The sequence below is a fragment of the Armigeres subalbatus genome, chromosome 3 (assembly GCF_024139115.2).
Source record: "Armigeres subalbatus isolate Guangzhou_Male chromosome 3, GZ_Asu_2, whole genome shotgun sequence".
Lineage (NCBI taxonomy): Eukaryota > Metazoa > Arthropoda > Insecta > Diptera > Culicidae > Armigeres > Armigeres subalbatus.
The window spans coordinates 204143286-204163859 of NC_085141.1; the positions used below are offsets into that span (position 1 = coordinate 204143286).

Here is a 20574-nt window from a genome sequence, read left to right on the forward strand (position 1 = left end):
CGCGCAGAGGGTTACGGCAAGGTGATGATCTTCCGTGCCTGCTATTTAACATCGCTTTGGAGGGAGTAAACGCCGACGCCGACGACATTGATATTATGGCACGTAACTTTGAGAAGAGGGAAGAAGCTTACATCAAACGGAAAAGGAAAGCTAAACGGATTGGACTAGTCATCACCACGTCAAAGAAGTACTTGATAGGAAAAGATTTAAGAGAGGGCAATGTAAGCCACCCAACACGAGTTTGTATCGGTGGTGACGAAATCAAGGTGGTTGAAAAATTCGTGTACTTGGGCTCAATGGTGACCTCCGATAACGATACCAGCAGAAATGCTCGGAGACGCATCATGGCAGGAAATCGTACGTACTTTGGACTCTACAAAACGCTCCGATCGAATAGAGTTCGCCGCCGTACCAAACTATCTACAAAGCGCTGATTAGACCGGCAGTCCTCTACGGACACGAGACCTGGACAATGCTCGTAGAGGATCAACGCGCACTTGGAGTTTTCGAAAGGAAAGTGTTCCGTACTATCTATGTATTCAGAATGTCGGACAATAACTAGGTGAAAATGGTTCTCGTCAACGATCCGGTAGTCACAGAAGGGTGAGGTGCGCAGCAAGCAAGGTGGATTGATGGAAGACGATTTGCGGACCCTTCGCAGACTGCGTGGCTAACGACGTGCAGCCATGGACCGAGATGAATGGAGAAGACTTACCTATAAATAAAATAAATTTACACACAGACATTACCCCGACTCACTGGACTAAATTGAACGGTAAATGAAACACACCTCTGGGATATTTCATAAGTATACTTTTTTGGAATTCATATAGTATTTTTTTTTTTCATTTTTTTACTAATGTGAATTTAGGCAGTCAAGATTAGTCCTTCACCTGAAAAGGCGAAACAGGGATCGGTTAGTTCGTTTTATTATTGACCGTGGAATTTTAAGCTATTTATAGTTGGGCCCTCCTTAACAGTGCGGTAAGACGCGCGGCTATAAAGCAAGACCATACTGAGGGTGGCTGGGTTCGACTCCCGGTGCCGGTCTAGACAATTTTCGGATTGGATGCCAATAAGAAGAAGAAGAAGAAGTTGGACCTAAACACAGACTTGGAAGACTGATAGCAGTACTACTAATATTATTTCGTGTGTACCTATATGAAAAGACATGTTAATGCACTGCCAAGTGATAAAAGAGACAGAACATACGCAGATTTCCTTAACGTACAAGTACAGCAACAGCTCGTTAACTGGACGCTTTTTAACTGGTCGTTCGCTAACTAGGTCAAAGTTAAAATGCAGTTATTCGTCAAAAAACAAAAGCGAGGGGAATCTAACTAAATAGTATATTATTCTCGATCCATGTCAAATAATTATCATAACAACCCAGGTCACCGTAAGCATTTAAATAAGCCGTAGGTGCGACTATAATGCTATCACAGATCTAACATGCTCCATACTGGCTGTTTAATAGCCCTATATAGTCGAAAAGGAGTAACGTATTGCTAATGGTTACCTGAGAATACATCGCAAATCCCCTCGCTCAGTTAAAAAGCGGCATTCGATAAATGAACTGTTGTTCTAGCCCAGTCAGCGAATGATTGCTGTATTGATATCCTACATGTGATCTTATTTTCAGGCCGAAGGAATTTACCGATTGTGTTGGGCATATGCGTCTACTGTCTTGGCTGTTGATGGGATCGTTAACGCACACTGCCCTGATGGGCAAAAGGGGTGGTCAAATAGGACAGCATGGTGTTGCCGTACACTACCATCTTCAACATCCGGTGAATACGGTTGCACAGCCCGTGCCACAAGAATCGAGCTGTCACATTGCAGATCACATTCAGGTCATATTTGCTGGATTTGCGGAGCAATCCAAAACGTCCGTTCTGCATATGTCGTCATTGTTTCATGCATTTACCCTTTGCCAACTGTGGACCGTCTATCTGGAACAATTGGCGTGCGCCGCCGCACCATCTTCAGAATCGCACAACATAACCATGGGCATCTTATTTGAATTTTGGGCCAAAGTAACCCCATGCATTCTGCAACTGGTGTCTCACTCGAAGGTTAGTATTCGCAACCATATATAAATCGGATAGCAACTGACGATCTCCCCAATAGTTTCAGTTTTCTGAAAGTGTCAGCCTGCACTTTCTAAGTTTACTGGAAGCGCTGAAAGAAACTCGCTCAACCGTCTTAGCGAAACTGCTGCCCCTGTGGACGCCGGTGTTGTCGTCGAATACTCCTCTGTCTGGAACGCAACACGTACGGCTACAAAACTGCCGTGACGCGGTTCCCAACGCCACCGATCAAAATCTGCACACATCGGAAGCGCTCCTGAAATGGCTCCAACGGTTGCAGTTCAAAATGGGCCAAATCGAGTTACAGTCATCAACGGCTACACAGTTCTATTCAATATAGATCTTTTTGGTGTTTGAATTGATGTTAGGTCAACAGATCCCGAGCAATAGCTGTTTGGTCATTAGGTTAGATCGCAAGGGATAGTTTGCCGGAAATGTTTCGAGAACAATGTTATTGGAATATATTTGTGCCACTGTCTATATAAACCGCTATTGGGAAAATATTAAATATACTATTTATGATGCCTTTTTCGTTTATTATGAAATTTATAGAGAAAAGAATATTAAAGAGGTCGAAATAGCTCTTTAGATGGATAGGTCCTATTATTTAGGTCCTATCACATTTGCTGTTGCAGAAATGCCTAAACATGGTTTTCCCGCGAAACTGATAAGGCGGATACATGGAACGCTTGATGGTTGAGGTTGATGAGATCGATCGCATGGTAGTAGTTGGTAGTAGTGAAGGCTTTTGTCCCATTGAAGCAGTAGACGACTAGGATAGGCTTAATAATCACCTCTACCAAGACAAAGTACATGGTTGCGAGTAGAGATAAAGATAAATCTAATGGTGTTGATACTGAGGTAGTTTTTGGTGGGGATGTGTTTGAAGTTATTAAAGAATTCGTTTACATTGGAACGCTTATGACAAGTGAAAATGACGTTTCCCCTTTTACGGATTACGTAACCAGCTTAGGATCCGCAACATGTATACGGGAACGAGATTTTCTCTGTATGATTCTACCGGTGGCCCAAATAAACAAACTGGAAAGTTTTTGGTGATTTCGAGCGAAAAGTGCTGAAATTAGACAACTTTTGTGATCATTTTTCAAAGCTCTTATAGACGTGTAGAATGTATCCGCAGTGCAAATTGCACGTGCTATCAAAGCATTCACCGCCAGCATCCACCCCGCTTATTCTTAGTTGCGTATTTGCGTATATTTAATATTTAAACAATAAGCGTAGGTTTTTTTAATAAGAGTAGATTTTTTTATGAGCGGTACAATAATTGGCATGTCTAACCGAACAAACAATTTAAGCCGAATAAGCTAATTTTTCAGCTGAAGAAGGCTATTTTTGGCGCTTTACCCGTATTTAATGTTTGTTGGGAACTCAGGTAGTGTGGGGATAGGTTATCATGTCATGGTAACCTCACCACCCGTCGATCACAAGCTATGATAGTAACCTAGCGGTCCGTATCATACTCTCACTTATATACATGCGGAGGTCCCCGCAGCCCACCCTCGACATGTTTGTTGTCGGAGTGACCAAGATGTTCACTGCATCACAGATGCCTCTACTGCAGCTGCTGATTTTGTTCAAGACGCAACCATCGCTGCAGTTTCTACATAATCTGTTGAGATGCTGTATTCACCGCATTCCATATAACTTCATCCCGACACATTCCTCGACGAGGTTGTCCGGGGTTGTATCCATGCCGCTGGAAAGCAGCATGGCATTGCGTTCTACGTCGAATCGCGGGCATGCAAAAATCACATGCTCTGCCGACTCTACCTCACCTACACACTCAGGGCACTCCACAGTATCTGCGAAGCCAAACCTGTGTAGGATTTTTTTTACAGCAACCGTGTTCAGACAATACCTGTGTTAGGTGGAAGTTGACCTGACCATGCTTTCTACTAACCCAATTTGAGACATCCAGAATTAGTCTGTGTCCAACGACCTTTGACTGCGGTGTCCCATGCCCTTTGCCATTTGAGCAGCGAAGCTGCTCTCTTGATACGTCGCACTTGCACCGAGTCCCTTTCGTTGTAACACTCCACTTCTTTCTCTAGGAGTATGTCGATCGGTATCATCCCAGCTATAACGCACACCGCCTCATATGATACGGTGCGATATGCTCTTGCGACTCGTAAGCATATCAGCCGATGTACTCTGATAAGTTTCTTCACGTTGAACTCTGCATTTAGTGCTTCAGCCCATGCTGGTACGCCATAGCGGACGATGGATAATGCTACTCCCGCTATCAACCTACGCACCTGTCTATGCACCGCTGATCTGTTGGACATCATTCGTGATAAAGATTCTATCGCCAATGATACCCGTTGGCATGCATAATCGACGTGGCTCGTGCAATTGAACTTATCGTCGATCATCACGCCCAGATGCTTTAATGACCTTACGGAATTAACTGGGCAGATCCCTACCCTTATTCTCGCTTGCTGCAACCCATGGCGGTTATGCACCACCACAACCTCGGTCTTGTGATGTGCAAGGGACAGCCGCCTCGAGTTGAGCCATTCCTCTACTCTGCCAATCGCGTATAAAGCCTTTTGTTCGACTTTGTAACCTGCGAGTTACAATTAACCCGTTTTTTTTTAGTCTTGTCGCCGAGTGTATTTTGGGTAGTTTGGTGTCGTTTTAACTGGCTACCCATTATGCTTTTGTTTTATTTTGATATGGCAACATACACCACCACTGTGGATTGTGAATATTTTAATTTGTTTGTTTTTGAATTAAATTTTGTTCACATTGTTTTGTATAGGGTTTTGTTTTGTTGAATTTAAATTATAGTGCTTGTTTAAATAGGTTTTTAAATAAAGTTAGCGCCAGAGCTCCTCCCGTAGGCCTAAAAGCGGCGCTCAAACATAAGCAGCATAACAGTCGAGCACGGTGGCAGGAGCGATGGCGATGATTTGTTTTGGTCTGGTCGATGACGCGAAAAAGAGAGGAAAGTAACGAACCGTGAGCTATATCAGACGTTTTTTTGATCCGCTGCGATTCCGGAGAAGTTAGTGCCGTTTTTGGGTGTGCGATCTTCCCATCGACGTGTGTTCCGCTGGATGACCAATTCCCAGCTTCGTCGGGTGGACAGTTCCGTGATTCCCGGGGGAAAAGTGCCGGTTCGTGTACTTGTGCAGTGTAGTGCAAGGGTGTTGGATCGCCGCCATAGTGGGAAGCTAATCGCCAATGAGAAATTCGCTTCTGGCGGCCCAGTCAAGCATCCATAAACACTCGCCGTTCTCGCTACGGACGTTCAGCCGAATGAGTATATCTCACGTCCGTAGCTAATTGCCAAGGAGAGCGAAGACAGACGCGTAAAAAGGGGCTTACCGTCTGTGGTAGTGTACCGTGGTCACTACTGGGACTGCTTACGGGGAGTAGGTGGGTCCGGTGTATTTACACACCAGTGTCGCTAGGGGGGATCCGACAAAGGAGCTTGCTCTTCCCCCTAGCTAATAGTTAAGGACGGCTGCCGTGGCAGTCTGTAAAGCCCGAGAGTGAGAAAGTGAAGAAGGAGAAGGAGAAGAAGAAGGAGCGGAGGAGAAGAAGAAGAAGAACCGAAGAAGAAAGGACGGAAGAAGAAAGCGAGAGACCAGTTAGCCAGCCGCTGCCGTGCTACCGTCGACGAAGGGGCCCCAACGAGAGCATTGAGTCGACCAGTGCCGTAGTAAGGGAGGAGACAGAAGGTCAGATAGAATATAAGGTTTTTAATTTGGAATATTTCTTCTTTTTGCACATTTTGTCCATCCGAAATCCGAAGGGAAGTAGGAGTACCCTGCTCTAGGCCGCCCTGCCGGGGTGAATTGTATGAGGGGAAGCTCAGGGCTTTCAACTTCGTCGAGAGTGTCACCGGCTACCTCTAGCATTACGTCATCCGCGGAGCCTTCTATTTTCACACCGGCAGGGAGACTTAAGCGTAATACTCCATCGTACATGATATTTCACAGAACCGGCCCGGGGATCGATATATCAACACCCTATTTTGAAAATTACTTTTCAGTATTCTGCACAGGAACCTTCAAGGGATGCAGAGAGTCAGCAATAGCTGCCCAGCTAGCGTTATTAAACGCATGTATTACATCAAGTGTAATTAATGCACAGTACCTAATACCTCGCCTATTCAAACCTTGCGCCATCTTAGCCGTATCCCTTACCGATAGAATTGCTTCGATGGTAGAACGGCTCTCACGGAAACCATACTGGTTGCTAGGTAAGCCACCAGCACACTCTGTATAGGTCGACAATCTATTCAGGATAACCCTGTCTAGTAGCTTCCAGCTGTGTCGAGTAAGCAAATTGGTCTGTATGCCGAAAGGTCTTCCGGCTCGCCACTGCCATTAGAAGGTGCACCCGTTTTCTCTTGGGCTCTACCCTTCTTAACAGTGGCGCGCACCACTCCGCCTGCCGCACTCTTTGCGGCCTGATGCCGACTCCCCAAGTAACCAAAAGTTCCTTTAAGAGTACGTTTTTCCTTTAATCAGCTTATCTGAGCTGCCTAAGCGAAAAACGTGCACTTAAAGGAACTTTTCGTTTCTTGGGTCCTCCTCGCCTTTTTGGGGCTCATGACCTCGCTCCAAGGCAGGTCTTCCTCCCGACGAGCTTCAGTGATCCTCACTGGTAGAGGCACTGGTCTATCCATCTCCGCGGGACCCCGTCTCTTAGGAACTGCTGACCTCTCGTTAGCTACCTTCAGGTCCGCCTCTTGCGTGACCTTACTTAGCTTAGGGGTCGCCCCTGTCACGGCCATTCGCCTGCAAAGTTTCGCGATGTGGCTCTCTGCCAGCCGGTTTTTCTTCGACAAGGAGACGAATCCTCGATTCGGCCTCGTCTCTCGCCTTTTCCGCTGGGCGTTCCGCCAGCTTTCGCTCCTCGTAAGTGTGCGGATTTCCCGCTCCGCACTCTTACTGGTCTCTAGTAGGGTCCTCCACTCGGTGTTTCAGGTCCTTGCTGTAGTTGATGCGATTGTCCAGAAAGGACATGATCACATCCGATACATCTGTGATCACCTCCATCGTCTGTCCTAAACGATCATCGTGGTTGGTCATCGCCGATTTGATGAGTCTGGTCAGGGTGGGGCCGTCCATTTTAACTTCGACCAGCACCTCATCTGACCCGCCATGGCGTTCTCCTTTCTCCTTGCCGCCTTGCGGTTGCTGTGGAATCCTGCTGGTGTAGTCGCCTTCACGATCCCATGGTTATCTATACATACCTTGCGATATGCAGGGAGACCATGCGCGGGTTCACACTTTCGTGTTCAGAGCCAGATCAGCGCTAGAAAGGAAAAAGCATCTGAGCCTACTCCCACTCAGTTGGAGCAAGATTGTACCGCGTACTACAAGGCCCGCCACGGTTTTATGGGATGGAAGACAGCCTGACCATTATCCCACTCGGCAGCATTTCGGTTGCTTCACATCACCCGCCTATAAAAATCTGTGCATATTTTCCGATTATGTATTTATAAATAATCGTCAAATTTGTACAATACATACGACAAATGCACAATATTTATTCCTTTTTGTGTGTAGTCGCGAGCGTACTTTGAAGTCATAATTATAGTCAAAGAACATCGTCAGTAAAAACTTCAGAAACCATTAAATACTCACGATGTTTAAAAGAATCCTATACTTTTCATACAATGATCTTCCCAAAAAAATTGAGTGACTCACACCATTGCCAGTCATGTTATTTTCAAATGATAGATTATTTAAGACATTACAAAGAAAAGTTCATAACTTTTGTAATGCATTATGATTTCATTATGTTCAATTTCCCGGTCGGGTCCAATTCCAGTTTTTTTTAGCTTTTCCCAACCAGATGGACACCCTGTGCAAAGGGAGCTTTTGGCACAAACCTAGAAGGCAATTGGTTCTAAAGATACGTTGCGGTAAGAACAGCTTCTCCCCAATTTGGCTGAGAAATGCCTGAGATATTGCTTAGTAACATCAGGGACAATATGACCCGAACACCATATGTGTGAGTCTTTGAAGCCTTTCAGGAACTTCGTACAAAGTCGGTCAACGTTCAGGAACATAGTTTTCCACGAAATAGGAAAAGTCAAGACGTATCCGACTTTCACATTGTTGCTTTAAAAAGTTATTACAATTTGAAAGTGTGATTCGGGTCATTTTTGCCCGAGTAGAGTTAGAAAGGTAAATTGCGCTTCATAACATTTTTAAAAAATAGAGAATATCTAAATAATATAAATTGTTTAACATGTCTCTCAAATTTTCCTTAATATTAGAACAACATATTTTAGAACGTTGGGAAACCATATCTAGCACAATGGTGAATGGTCTGCAATAACAGTTTTAGCTTTCGGATTGTTGTAAGTCATTCCAAAGCATTCTAAACTAGAAACACAATACTATAAATTTTGCACTCCAAAGACTATGTCCGTAGAATGCAATCGCGTTTTTTATCTGATTTATTGTAACCACAGAAAAATATTAGTTGTCTTCCGTATCTAACGTAAAGTCGCCATTACCTTCGTCGTCATCTTCATTCGATTCTTCTTCACTTTCCCAAACGTCGCGGTAGGTGGTGAATTGACTCGAACCCGGCATAACGTCATTCGTTATGGTGGATCTAACTGTCGCTTTGATTTTCTGCCGTCGTTGCAGTCGTTCCTCTGCATACTGCTCTTGAGCCTTTTGTAGTAGAATATTTTTTTCCTCTTGCAGCTTAATTGACTCCTCAAGACTGAGAACCTTGGCCGGTGAGTGCGCGATTGCCGGAGGGGTTGCAGAAGTATTTTCCCAGTTTTGCAAGTGACCTAGAAACCGCAGCTTCTCTTTCTCTGGGTCATGCACATTTGACTTGGTTGTTCTGTGCGGTAAGAACTTTTCTTTCGGTTCCATACTAGATTCTTTTCTGCACAGCAGAATAGAATGTCCATCTAGCAATGTTCCATTGCCGGTTTCTTTCTGTTGGACGGGTTGCTTCTGCTTAAGGAAACTATTCATCTTGTTGGCAGATTTTTTAATATCTATTTCAACAACATCAGTAGCAGCACTTTCCAATCGTTCTTGCTTCATTTGTTCGATATCTGCAAGGTCTTGTTTGGTAACCAAAGATGGTTCCGGTTTGGTAACAATGATTCGTTTTTGGTGATGAGTGCTTTGGGCTAAAACCTTCAACGGATCTACATTTTGGTCATCGAATTCATCGTCACTATCAACAATATCTTCGGTGGCGCCATGACGGGCGTTATACTTCCCATTCCATTCCATCTTTGCCATGGATGATTTCCCAACGGCAGCTATGTTGAGCTCCGAGAACATCTCCGCAGCACGCTCGATATTTTCATGGCTGTCCAGCTGCTGCAGGATCAACTTGTAAAATTTTTCAATTCTAGCGCCTTTGTCTGGAAGTTTTGATATCCTTGCTCTGTATTGAAATTTGATCACATTAGGTATATGTAGGCTACTTAAAATATATTATTATGAAATTTGTAGGTACTAACTTGTTTTTCAGCAGCAGTTCCTGGCGCTCTTTTAGGTCCAACAGCTCGGTTTTGCTAAGCTTTGTGATATCGTGAATGTAGCCTTGCTTTTCTTTTGCACTACCGCGTGAAGTATCCCCTGGAACTTTCGTAAGTATGGGATGCTTGTACATCATAAACAATTGTTTTATTCAAACAAATACGTTATAAAAATGGGATTGTAAAAAAAATGGGCAACAAAACGATTGTAGTTTGATCACCTTATAAATAATAAACATAATAATAAACAGAGTGTATGTAATTAAGAGTGGCGACATATGCCGCATTTGACAGGTCTCCTGCTCGTTTGGAACACGATTTTGTATGGGAATGACAGATGAATTCTGTTCCAATTCTGACAGTGTCGCCACTCTTAATTACATACACTCTGATAATAAATATTATTATGCAAACAAAATGCACATCAATCTAATTCTATTAACAGCGGTACGCAAATCCTTAACTCTGAACTTTGGCCTATCCCTCATGTGCAAATAATCCCGCCGCAACGGACCGAAACGTCAACGTTTGACAGTCCGTCGCAGGTCGCTAACCGCACAGCAGATCAAATGGATCAAATTATGACGACTCCCGCAGTTTGATTGCATCAACATGTAAGTATGGCAATGCCTTTTAATTTTAATAAATTTATTAGAATCTCGGGTTTTTGTGTACTTTGACTGTAATAAAAAAGTATATCATTTCATTCCTAGTAGTAAAGTCAAATAATTTTTTTATTATTATGATAATTATTATTCAATTACGATGATTCTTTTATTTTGAGGGGCGTGCGTGTTGCAAATAGAAGGCTTTCCTTTCAACAATTTCCTTTCTATTTTTGGCAGCCCACGTAAGACGACGATGACTGGATCACCGGAGGACCACATCACCAAGCTGACAGCATTGGGCCTTAGTGAGCAGAAGGCAAAAGAAACTTTAAAGAATGCCGCTCTTAGTAAAACAATTTTGAAGGCCCTTTCACTCGTGCCGCCTGGCCATGCTTACGCCGAAGGAGAAGGTTTGTTGCTGTACCAAGTGTGCACCAAGATCAAGCAGCAATCTATTGAACATCTGGAGTTCCTTGTGCAGAATATTTTACAACGAAAGCTGGACACCGGAGTTCGCGTTGATGCGGCACTGGAATTTTTGTTGAGCAACGGTACCAACAAATCTGTTAACGTAGCCGAATTCGAAAAGGCTTGTGGCGTTGGGGTTGTTGTTACCCCCGAAGAAATAGATCGTTCTGTGGAAACGGTAATTGCTCAGCATAAGGAAAGCATTGTTGCTCAAAGATATCGTTTCAATGTAGGAAAACTTTTGGCCGAACTACGTGGCCAATTACCATGGGCCGATGGCAAAGCCATTAAAAATGAGGTAGATGTGCAAATATTCGATTTGCTTGGTCCAAAAACGGAAGCTGATTTAGCTCCACCACCCAAGTCCGAGAAAAAATCGAAGGGTGATAAAGTGCCTCCTCAAAAGACTGAAAAGATTATTATCACGGAGCAGGCTGCAGAACCGGCTTCGGATGGTGCCAAGTCGATTTCGGAATTGATGAAATCCGTTCACTTCCATGCTCCTGGGGAAAACCATAAAACAGATGGATATGCAGTTACAAATGAAACCGACCGGCTGTTGAAAGAGCATTTGAAGCGGACCGGTGGAGCCGTGCGTACTCGATTCCCTCCTGAGCCTAATGGAATTCTACACATTGGCCATGCGAAAGCCATCAACATTAATTTCGGATACGCTAAGTCCAAAAATGGCGTTTGCTTCCTGCGTTACGACGACACCAATCCGGAGAAGGAAGAAGAGAAGTTTTTCATTGGGATCAAAGACATGGTGGAATGGCTGGGTTATAAACCCTATAAAATTACCCATTCCTCAGACTATTTTCAGCAATTGTACGATTGGGCTGTTTTGCTAATTAGCAATGGCCTAGCGTATGTTTGTCATCAAACCGCAGATGAAATGAAAGGATTCAACCCGGAACCGTCAAAGTGGCGCAACCGTCCCATTGAAGAAAATTTGCAACTATTTGAGGACATGAAAAATGGAAAAATTGATGAAGGTCTCGCTACATTGCGTATGAAGATTACTCTGGAAGAGGGCAAAATGGATCCCGTTGCATACCGGATTAAGTTCATTCCACATCACAGAACCGGAAGCGATTGGTGCATTTATCCGACCTACGACTATACGCACTGTCTTTGCGATAGCATAGAGGATATAACTCATTCCTTGTGCACCAAGGAATTCCAGTCCCGTCGGTCGTCCTACTATTGGCTCTGCAATGCGTTGAAAATTTACTGTCCGGTGCAGTGGGAGTACGGTCGTCTGAATGTGAACTACACGGTGGTGTCTAAGCGGAAAATTGGCAAGCTAATTACTGAAGGTATGTTTTGGACATTTCTAATGAATATCGAGTACCCCGTCGTGCGGGGCTTCTTTTGACAAATCGGGGGTTACTTTGGACATTTTGAAACAAGAATAACAACGTGAATTACCATCAAATTGTAATTATCACCATTCGGGTGGGTTGTTGATAGCTAGATGGCAACTTTCTGTTTCAAATTTGGTATTTTTTTCTTTTACTTTTTTTTATAAAATCAAAAATCCAAAGTAGCCCCCGGAGTCAAAAGACGGTATTTCTTAATCGACTTGCGTCATCGACTTTTTATTTGCACCACCAAATCTCTAACAAATCTAAATCAAAATCAGGAACAATTTTAAATTAAATTCAGAACATTTTGACATCATCTGGAACTTATTCTATATCCCAGATATAGAGTATCGTTCCAGACTCAGATTTTGACACAATTGTTACAACCACAACTTGAGATTAATTCGTTACTAATTACATGGTGCATTGTTCTCCATTTTCAGGAATTGTGGAAAATTGGGATGATCCCAGGCTTTTCACGTTGACCGCTTTACGCCGACGCGGTTTCCCTCCAGAGGCCATCAACAATTTCTGCGCTCAAATGGGCGTCACCGGAGCTCAGAGTTCCGTTGATCCGTCGGCCTTGGAGGCTAGCGTTCGCGATGTTCTGAACGTCACAGCTCCGCGGGCTCTGGTCGTGCTGGAACCTTTGAAGATAACCATCACCAATTTCCCACACAAAGAACCGTTGGGACTACAAGTTCCTAACTTTCCGAACAATCCTGAAAAGGGGTCGCATAGCATTTGGCTCGACAAGGTGCTCTACATTGAACGATCAGACTTCTCAGAGAACCCGGAGAAGGGGTATCGTCGTCTAACCCCAAATCAATCTGTGGGTTTGCGTTATGCTGGGTTCGTTGTAAAAGTGTCCGAAATAATCAAAGATGAACAAGGAGCGATAAAGGAATTGTTATGCGTGTGCGACAGCAGCGAAGCCGCTGAAAAGCCAAAAGCGTTCATTCAATGGGTGTCTCATCCTAACGAGATCGAAGTTCGTTTATACGAAAAGCTTTTCAGACACAAGAATCCGGAGGACGCAAATGAAGTGCCCGGAGGCTTTTTGAGTGATTGCAATCAAGATTCTCTAAATGTCATCACAGCGTACGCTGATGCATCGGTTGTGAATGCCAAAGTGTACGACAAATACCAGTTTGAGAGAATCGGATACTTTTCGGTAGATCCTGATATGCGCGAGGGTCATCTCGTGTTCAACAGAACCGTAACATTGAAAGAAGACGCAGGTAAGAATTAACGTTTTACATATTTATTTATGTTGAATAAAGCAGAGAAAATTCGATTGTTGTTGTCGACCGTTCATAAATCCGAAATAATTAAAAAAGTTCAATGAAACAGCGGGGGTCCGTACCGTTTTGGACTAGGGTCAAATAATATTCGGTATCCATCGAAATCAGGATCATATCATCAACTTTGTTTCTGTCCTCGAAATACTCAGTGGTGGCTTTGTGTGCTGCTTCTACAAAAAAAGAGATGGGTTTTAACAGTAAGCTTTTTACGCAACCAAACTGATGATTAGTGAACTAATTATATTTGAACCGGTCTATTTCGAGCTCTACTTCTCACGCTCAAGGCTGTAAAGAGCGCAAATGCGTATGTATAATACGCTGACCAATGTCCACTGCGTTGCAGTGATTATCGGATGATGTTATATATATAGAAGAACGACTTAGCGTAAGTTGATCAGTTGAATATATAACTTCGAATTTACTTTAATCAGTGAATGGCGAGTAGATATTGTGTATCCGAATTTCGTGAAAATTCCGTGTGCTGTGCGTAGTTGGATAATATCTCAGTGTCATCAACTAGACTTGACGAGTATAGTGTGCTTAAGCATAACTTGCTTTAACAAATAGCCAAGCAGTGAATTATAGCGGGATAGCACTGCTGTGAATCGCATACTTGTCCCATATGAATAGGAAACCCAGCAAAGATGGGACAGATATGCGATTGACGGCAGAGCAGTACCCTACAAATCCAATTACTCAGTCTGAAGTTAAGACCTCGCCGCGTGCGGTGTCGTGGTACCTGTTGATCAGGTATCAGGTATCAGAACGTCGGCTCAGGAGGCACGTTCCCCTCAATTTGGGAGATTTGTGCCATCGCCTTCACTGGCCTTTCTCATCATTTACCTGACGGAAAAGGAAGTGAAAAGGGGAAAGGAAGAGGAAGTGAAGTTGGAAAGGAGAATGGAACTATTTATAGGAAAGCCAATTATGTAGACTCACACCCACACTCACGTTGAGGATGAACAAGAGTAGCCAAAGCCGAACGTCAAAGACGAGACACAGAGTACACTGTGAAAAACGCATAATGCGAATCCATATAGGTGGCAATTTGTTGAAAACTGAGTAAAACACATATTCATACCCCATTCTTATTGAAACTCACGTTGAGATTGAACAAGAGTAGCCGAACCCGAACGTCAAGAACGAAACACAGAGTACACTGTGAAAAACGCATAATGCGAATCCATATAGGTAACATACACAAAGTACATTGTAAAAAACGGATAATGCGAATCCATATAGGTGACAATTTGTTGAAAACTAAGTAAAACACGTATCCATAACCCCACTCTTATTTAACCTCACGTTGAGATTGAACAAGAGTAGCCGAAGCCGAACGTCAAGGACTAGACACAGAGTACACTGTGAAAAACGCATAATGCGAATCCATATAGGTGACAATTTGTTGTACACTGAGTACACTGTGAAAAGCGCATAATGCGAATCCATATAGGTGACAAACACAAAGTACATTGTAAAAAAAAAAGCATAATGCGAATCCATATAGGTGGAAATTTGTTGAAAAACTAAGTAAAACACATATTCATAACCCCACACTCACGTTGAGGATGAATAAGAGTAGCCAAAGCCGAACGTCAAAGACGAAACATAGAGTACACTGTGAAAAGCGCATAATGCGAATCCATATAGGTGACAAACACAAAGTACATTGTAAAAAAAAATGCATAATGCGAATCCATATAGGTGGAAATTTGTTGAAAAACTAAGTAAAACACATATTCATAACCCCACACTCACGTTGAGGATGAACAAGAGTAGCCAAAGCCGAACGTCAAAGACGAAACACAGAGTACACTGTGAAAAAAAAGCATAATGCGAATCCATATAGGTAACATACACAAAACACATTGTATAAAACGCATAATGCGAATCCATATAGGTGACAATTTGTTGAAAACTAATTAAAACACATATTCATAACCCTACTCTTATTTAACCTCACGATGAAGTTGAATAAGAGTAGCCGATTATCTCGGAGAAATAAAAAGTCAACTACGCCATAGCTCCGGTTAGCGCAGCGAGGGCTAAAATACTGTGAAGGGGCCCTGGTGCTTCACAGGCTCCGTTTGCGGTTAGGTTCTTATTAGACCCCCCTAACCATTCATTCGTAGGCACGGTAAGCATAAAGCCGCATCACACCGAAAATTAGGGGTCACCTGTATGGTGGACTTTTACCACTGGAACAGGCAATCCGTAATGTTATTCTTAGCCAGATAACCAGCTGCCGACACCACACGGCTATCTAGGCTGTTCGTGGAGAGAAGTTGACATTGACTTTACGTCAACTCTCAATGTGGCCGAACAGCCACCGGTGTCGTGGTACCTGTTGATTGCTGTTTTATAACAGTATTGGACAACAATTTTCTGGGCCGTCTACCAAATAGCCTGAAGAAAACCCTTCGAAAAGGAACGGGTAAGCCCCTTCATTTGGTCCTTTGAGCCGGATCGAAGGTTCACCCGACCAGAAGGGCAGGTATGGTGAGTACACCATTTCGTTTTCTTCCGCGCGCTGGCACTATCTTTTGTTGACCGGTGGCGATTGTAATCAATAGATTGTGTCCAAGCCAAGCAGGCAGAGGCGTCGCGTCCGCATGTGCAACCTGTGCACTGCACAGGTAGACATTTCGTCCCTAGTATTTAAACTCTCGATAGATGTCATTCTTATCTAAATATTTGGATTTTGTGCATTTATCATTTGTTTTGTACAAATTTGACGATTAATAGATACATAATCCGAGACGAGTCAATCTCGGGCTGAAAGTCTCGGTAATAAAGAATAATAAGAAAAAGATGCAAAATCGTAAAATATGCACAGATTTCTTTTATAGGCGGCAGGTGATAGGAGGCAGGCAACTGAAATGCTGCGATGGAGGCGCGTTATATTTTATTGTACGATATCGAAACGACGCCCTCCTTAGCCGTGCGGTAAGACGCGCGACTACAAAGCAAGACCATGCTGAGGGTGGCTGGGTTTGATTCCCGGTGCCGGTCTAGGCAATTTTCGGATTGGAAATTGTCTCAACTTCCCTGGGCATAAAAGTATCATCGTGTTAGCCTCATGATATACGAATGCAAAAATGGTAACTTGGCTTAGAAACCTCGCAGTTAATAACTGTGGAAGTGCTTAATGAACACTAAGCTGCGAGGCGGCTCTGTCCCAGTGTGGGGATGTAATGCCAATAAGAAGAAGAAGATCGAAACGACGCACCGCCGCATGTTGTCCAATAGCTGAACCATTATTAGAACGGTTTACGTTCCACGTTGAACCATAATGATAATGGTACTGGACCATAATCGTACTATAGTCTGATAAAGTTTTGATAATAAAGGCTACGGTTTTCGTAGACCGGACTGTATGAGCAACGGGTTGTTAAGAATGTTGACCGTAACAGGGCTGGTAGCGACCGAAGCCACTGAAAATAGTGACTTTAGTGACCAAAGCTGACGAAAAAAGGGACCAAATAGTGACTTTCAGTTGCAAAAAAAGTGACCAAATAGTGACTTCCAATTTCAGTTGCAAGTTCGATGAGACGAAATCAAGCGTTTTTGGGTCGAAGGAGAATAATTTTCCCATAATTTGTGGCGGAAAACATCTTTCACTCACAACTTTTATCTCTTAGAACAAACTCAGAAGAGAAACGACTAAGTAAAATTGTATTGCCCTCTCTTTTAACCCCACGGAAATTTTACTCAATATCAGTATATCAGTCAGAAGCAGGACTACTCAAAACTACGCTGCTGGAAGTGAGAGAAATATGGCTATCACTAATAACACCGGTTTTTCTTTCCCAAAAATGATTTCTCGGCGAAAATCCGCCTGAATGAGCATTCTCTTCTCTTGAGAATGAGTGAAAATTACGATCATTGGATTAGCTGAACACCTACTTTAGAAAGATGCAGAGAATTCTACGATTTGTCACTGGTGCCACGGAAGTTTTTGGAATTTTTAGTGCGACAGGAACAACAGTACGGATCGTTTTGGTAGAAAACGAAACAAGAATTACGAAGATTCATGTACAACGAGCCTGGGATTGAACGCTTGACCTTCTGCTTGTAACGAGGACCAGAACTTTTAAATAGTTTTCCTACAAAATACGCAGATTTTCCGACTTGCTGCGTATTCATGAACGATTTTTGCTATGGAATTCGACAGCGCATGCAATCTTCAAAATTGGGGAGACTTGATCTCCTCTCTATGATATCTACTCAATAAATATTTTTTTAAGAGCAAACCCTTCATTACATCTGTCAGGGTGGCCACTGAACCGGGAAAACCGGGAATTTTGTTGACGCTGAAAATTTTAAAGTTTTGTTTCGACAGACTTAAGAAAAACTATCTAACTGAATTCTTGTCTATTTCTTAAGACCGTGGCAAGATCTATAATGACAGTGGATACACCCAATATTTTTTCTACACGGTTGGTATTTGTAAATATTCCGGTTGATCTGATTTTTTACAGCTTTTTAAATACCCTTTAAATTTTCTTTGATTTTTTGTGATTTTTTTCATGGGGTTAACTCATAGTTTCATTAACGCTAAGGGGTCGTTCAAAAATGATGTCACAGGTTTTAGGGGGGGAGGGGGTCTAAGATTTTGTGACAGTACATGTACTAGGTATACAAAAAAGCGTGACAGAGGGGGGGGAGGGGGTCTAGAAATCCCAAAAAGTAGTGGACGTCATATTTGAATCGCCCCTAAAGGTTCTAATCGACTAAAACCCACCCGGAACTGGTGTATGTTTATCTTTTTTTTTTTTTGTATCTTTATTAAGGAGACTTTCAGCCCGAGGCTGGCTCGTCTCCGTGTATGTTTATCTCTGCAACTCCATCTACGATTTGTGCAAGAGCATGCTTTGCAATGCTATGCTATTTCTTGAAACAATCTTTCTGGATATTATAATAATTATTATAATATTATATTATTATTTGCATTTTGTTTGAATCCTAGGGTCGAATTATTTTTGTAATTGAATAAATACACCTTTCATGCTTGCCTTTTTTTGTTTTTCTTTAAATGTTGTTATTTTTCTGGAGAAAGCTACATTTTATTTTTGTTTCTTTAAAAAATACTTTGCTTGGTAAATTTCGATTTTTTGATCACAGTTCTATCAACAATGTATTCGTTTGTTTTTCAAATGAAATATTACATTGAAAAATAATTGATGCTTCTCCCAAAAAATCACGTAGAATGTTAAGATTCTATTGGCAGATCTTTGTCTTGGTTAACGGGTTGCCAATGTGCTAAAAGAGATAGAATGGATGCAGAAATGCTCTTAATTAATTTACCATTTAACAGTTACTATTAGAATGGCCCTCCTTAGCCGTGCGGTAAGACGCGCAGCTACAAAGCAAGACCATGCTGAGGGTGGCTGGGTTCGATTCCCGGTGCCGGTCTAGGCAATTTTCGGAATGGAAATTGTCCCGACTTCCCTGGGCATAAAAGTATCATCGTGCTAGCCTCATGATATACGAATGCAAAAATGGTAACCTGGCTAAGAAACCTCGCAGTTAAAAACTGTGGAAGTTGCGTTGCGTTGCGTTGCGTTGCGTTGTAACGGAGTATTTCGTAGATTGCATACTAATAGTTGTCATGTATATTCTTTACCTTTCTTACCCCAATTGCTTATGGATTTCCATTTGGGATTCAATGGAAATCCAATTGGGGGTCCAAAATGATAAAACATGAAAGCTATCATTGTCGGCCACGCCCATCTTCTCCGTTACTAGGAAAGGGAAGGAAATGATGATATGACATCTACTTAACGAGAGGCCAGCGACTCACCGACGCCCTCATAGATGTCAAGGAATTGGATGGTGGGTAGGGTATGTGGTTTAGGAGTATCATTATAAGCAAATGATAGAAAATTTGTGGAAATACGTTGGGAGTGACTTTGCTAAGAAATTTATGTCACTCCATTATCCTTGCCGATGATTTTCCTCGGATGGGGCGAAGGTATTAGCCTTGCCCTGGCTAATAGCCTAGGTTTAAGCGCCTTTGCTCGCTCTCTGAAACGAAAAAAGAGCAAAAAGAAATTAAATTCCCCTTCCCCCCTGATATGATAATGATTTTGATCAACAAATGAATTAAAAATGTGGAACGCTTCACGATTTTGCGTGTCATCCTTGCGCAGGGCCATGATAATCTTCTCTGTATCGTTCCAATTTTAGTATATGTCCAGCCGAAGCTAGAAATTGATCAGAAATTGGCCAGAAATCGACAATAACTATGAGTTGAATTGAATTTTGGTAATGATCCGACAGCTGCAAGAACATGTGATGTGCAGATGTCAACCATGTAGCATGTGTAGTATGTTCCGTTCAACTTTGAACCGAGTGAAATTTAGTGGGTTTTACATACTGAGATGTATCTTTTTCATGATGAATTAAAAAAAAAGAATCTATTTCAAGCATCATGAATGTTTTGAATACAATGAATGGTGCTATTTATTCAAGACTGAAAAGAGAATAAGGAGGAAAATGAAGAAACGGAAAAAAATCATCAAGAAATCCGATTTTTGTTCATCTCCCAGGTTCATTCAAGAGAAAACAGGAATGATTCAAAGATGTTTTTCACCACAAACTACGAAACATTCTCCATCGACCAGAAAATTGCATGATTTCGTCTCATCAAACGAAAAGTACGAACCCTGCAAAGAAATACTTTTTGGGATATATCATTGTACTTAAGACAATTTTACCATCTGAAGTACCATCTTAACAAATATGTATATAGAAGAAGTTTGGTATTCGTTCTAAAACAGCGTTTAAAAAAAAATCAAGAGATTTTAATAAGCCACAAAACCTAATTACAAATAGGTTTCGAACATCTTCAGGGCAAACGTTTTCAATTGCGATTATACGTTGCGATGTTCCAGGTATATTCTGACAAATAATATACAGTTGTAAAGTCAAGATGCAGACTGTATGATACACCTATACCACTATTAATGGGAACAAAATGCCACATAAACCGAAAATCGTTGCCATGGTACATGTACATTTATAAAATTATTTTAAACGGCAGTGAACCATCTTGGAATTCAAAATAGAGTTAAAATATTTTGCAAAAACATCCATGTTGTTCAATATTCTTTTCAATAAGCTGGTTTTAGCGGGTAGAACTGCACATGTACCACTTTTCATAATTGTCATAAATATTTAAAATATAATATATTCAACAGTTTTGTGAGCAAAGACCATAGATGGCCATTCAAA

At 42.2% G+C, this 20574-nt stretch overlaps 4 protein-coding genes and 1 non-coding gene across 7 annotated transcripts in view; 2 read left to right on the top strand and 3 right to left on the bottom strand.

Moving 5' to 3' along the window:
- The window catches only part of LOC134226959 (protein unc-79 homolog), an 82315-nt gene extending 79703 nt beyond the window's left edge, over positions 1-2612 (top strand). For all 3 annotated transcript variants that reach the window (XM_062708106.1, XM_062708105.1, XM_062708108.1), the window contains exons 28-29: positions 1643-2075; positions 2131-2612. In XM_062708106.1, the coding sequence (XP_062564090.1) occupies positions 1643-2075; positions 2131-2430 (733 nt within the window). In that variant the 3' untranslated portion in view covers positions 2431-2612. The remainder of the gene's footprint in view (positions 1-1642; positions 2076-2130) is intronic.
- Positions 2613-8460: 5848 nt separating this feature from the next.
- LOC134227022 (uncharacterized) lies at positions 8461-9839 on the bottom strand. The gene is made up of 2 exons (XM_062708207.1): positions 9574-9839; positions 8461-9497 (listed from the first exon to the last, which is right to left on the bottom strand). The coding sequence occupies exons 1-2, from the start codon at positions 9726-9728 to the stop codon at positions 8558-8560; spliced, it is 1095 nt and encodes a 364-aa protein (XP_062564191.1). The 5' UTR covers positions 9729-9839; the 3' UTR covers positions 8461-8557.
- Positions 9840-10048: 209 nt separating this feature from the next.
- Positions 10049-13331, top strand: LOC134227018 (probable glutamine--tRNA ligase). The gene is made up of 3 exons (XM_062708204.1): positions 10049-10205; positions 10437-11986; positions 12478-13331. Exons 2-3 carry the CDS (start codon positions 10453-10455, stop codon positions 13284-13286), a joined length of 2343 nt encoding a protein of 780 aa, XP_062564188.1. The 5' UTR covers positions 10049-10205; positions 10437-10452; the 3' UTR covers positions 13287-13331.
- The window catches only part of LOC134227023 (uncharacterized), a 28434-nt gene continuing 21142 nt past the window's right edge, over positions 13283-20574 (bottom strand). Inside the window, exon 2 of the mRNA XM_062708209.1 lies at positions 13283-13508. Within this exon, the coding sequence (XP_062564193.1) occupies positions 13366-13508 (143 nt within the window). The 3' untranslated portion in view covers positions 13283-13365. The remainder of the gene's footprint in view (positions 13509-20574) is intronic.
- Positions 19446-19549, bottom strand: LOC134228228 (U6 spliceosomal RNA). Its single transcript, XR_009983891.1, has one exon. It is a non-coding gene; the product is annotated as a U6 spliceosomal RNA (small nuclear RNA).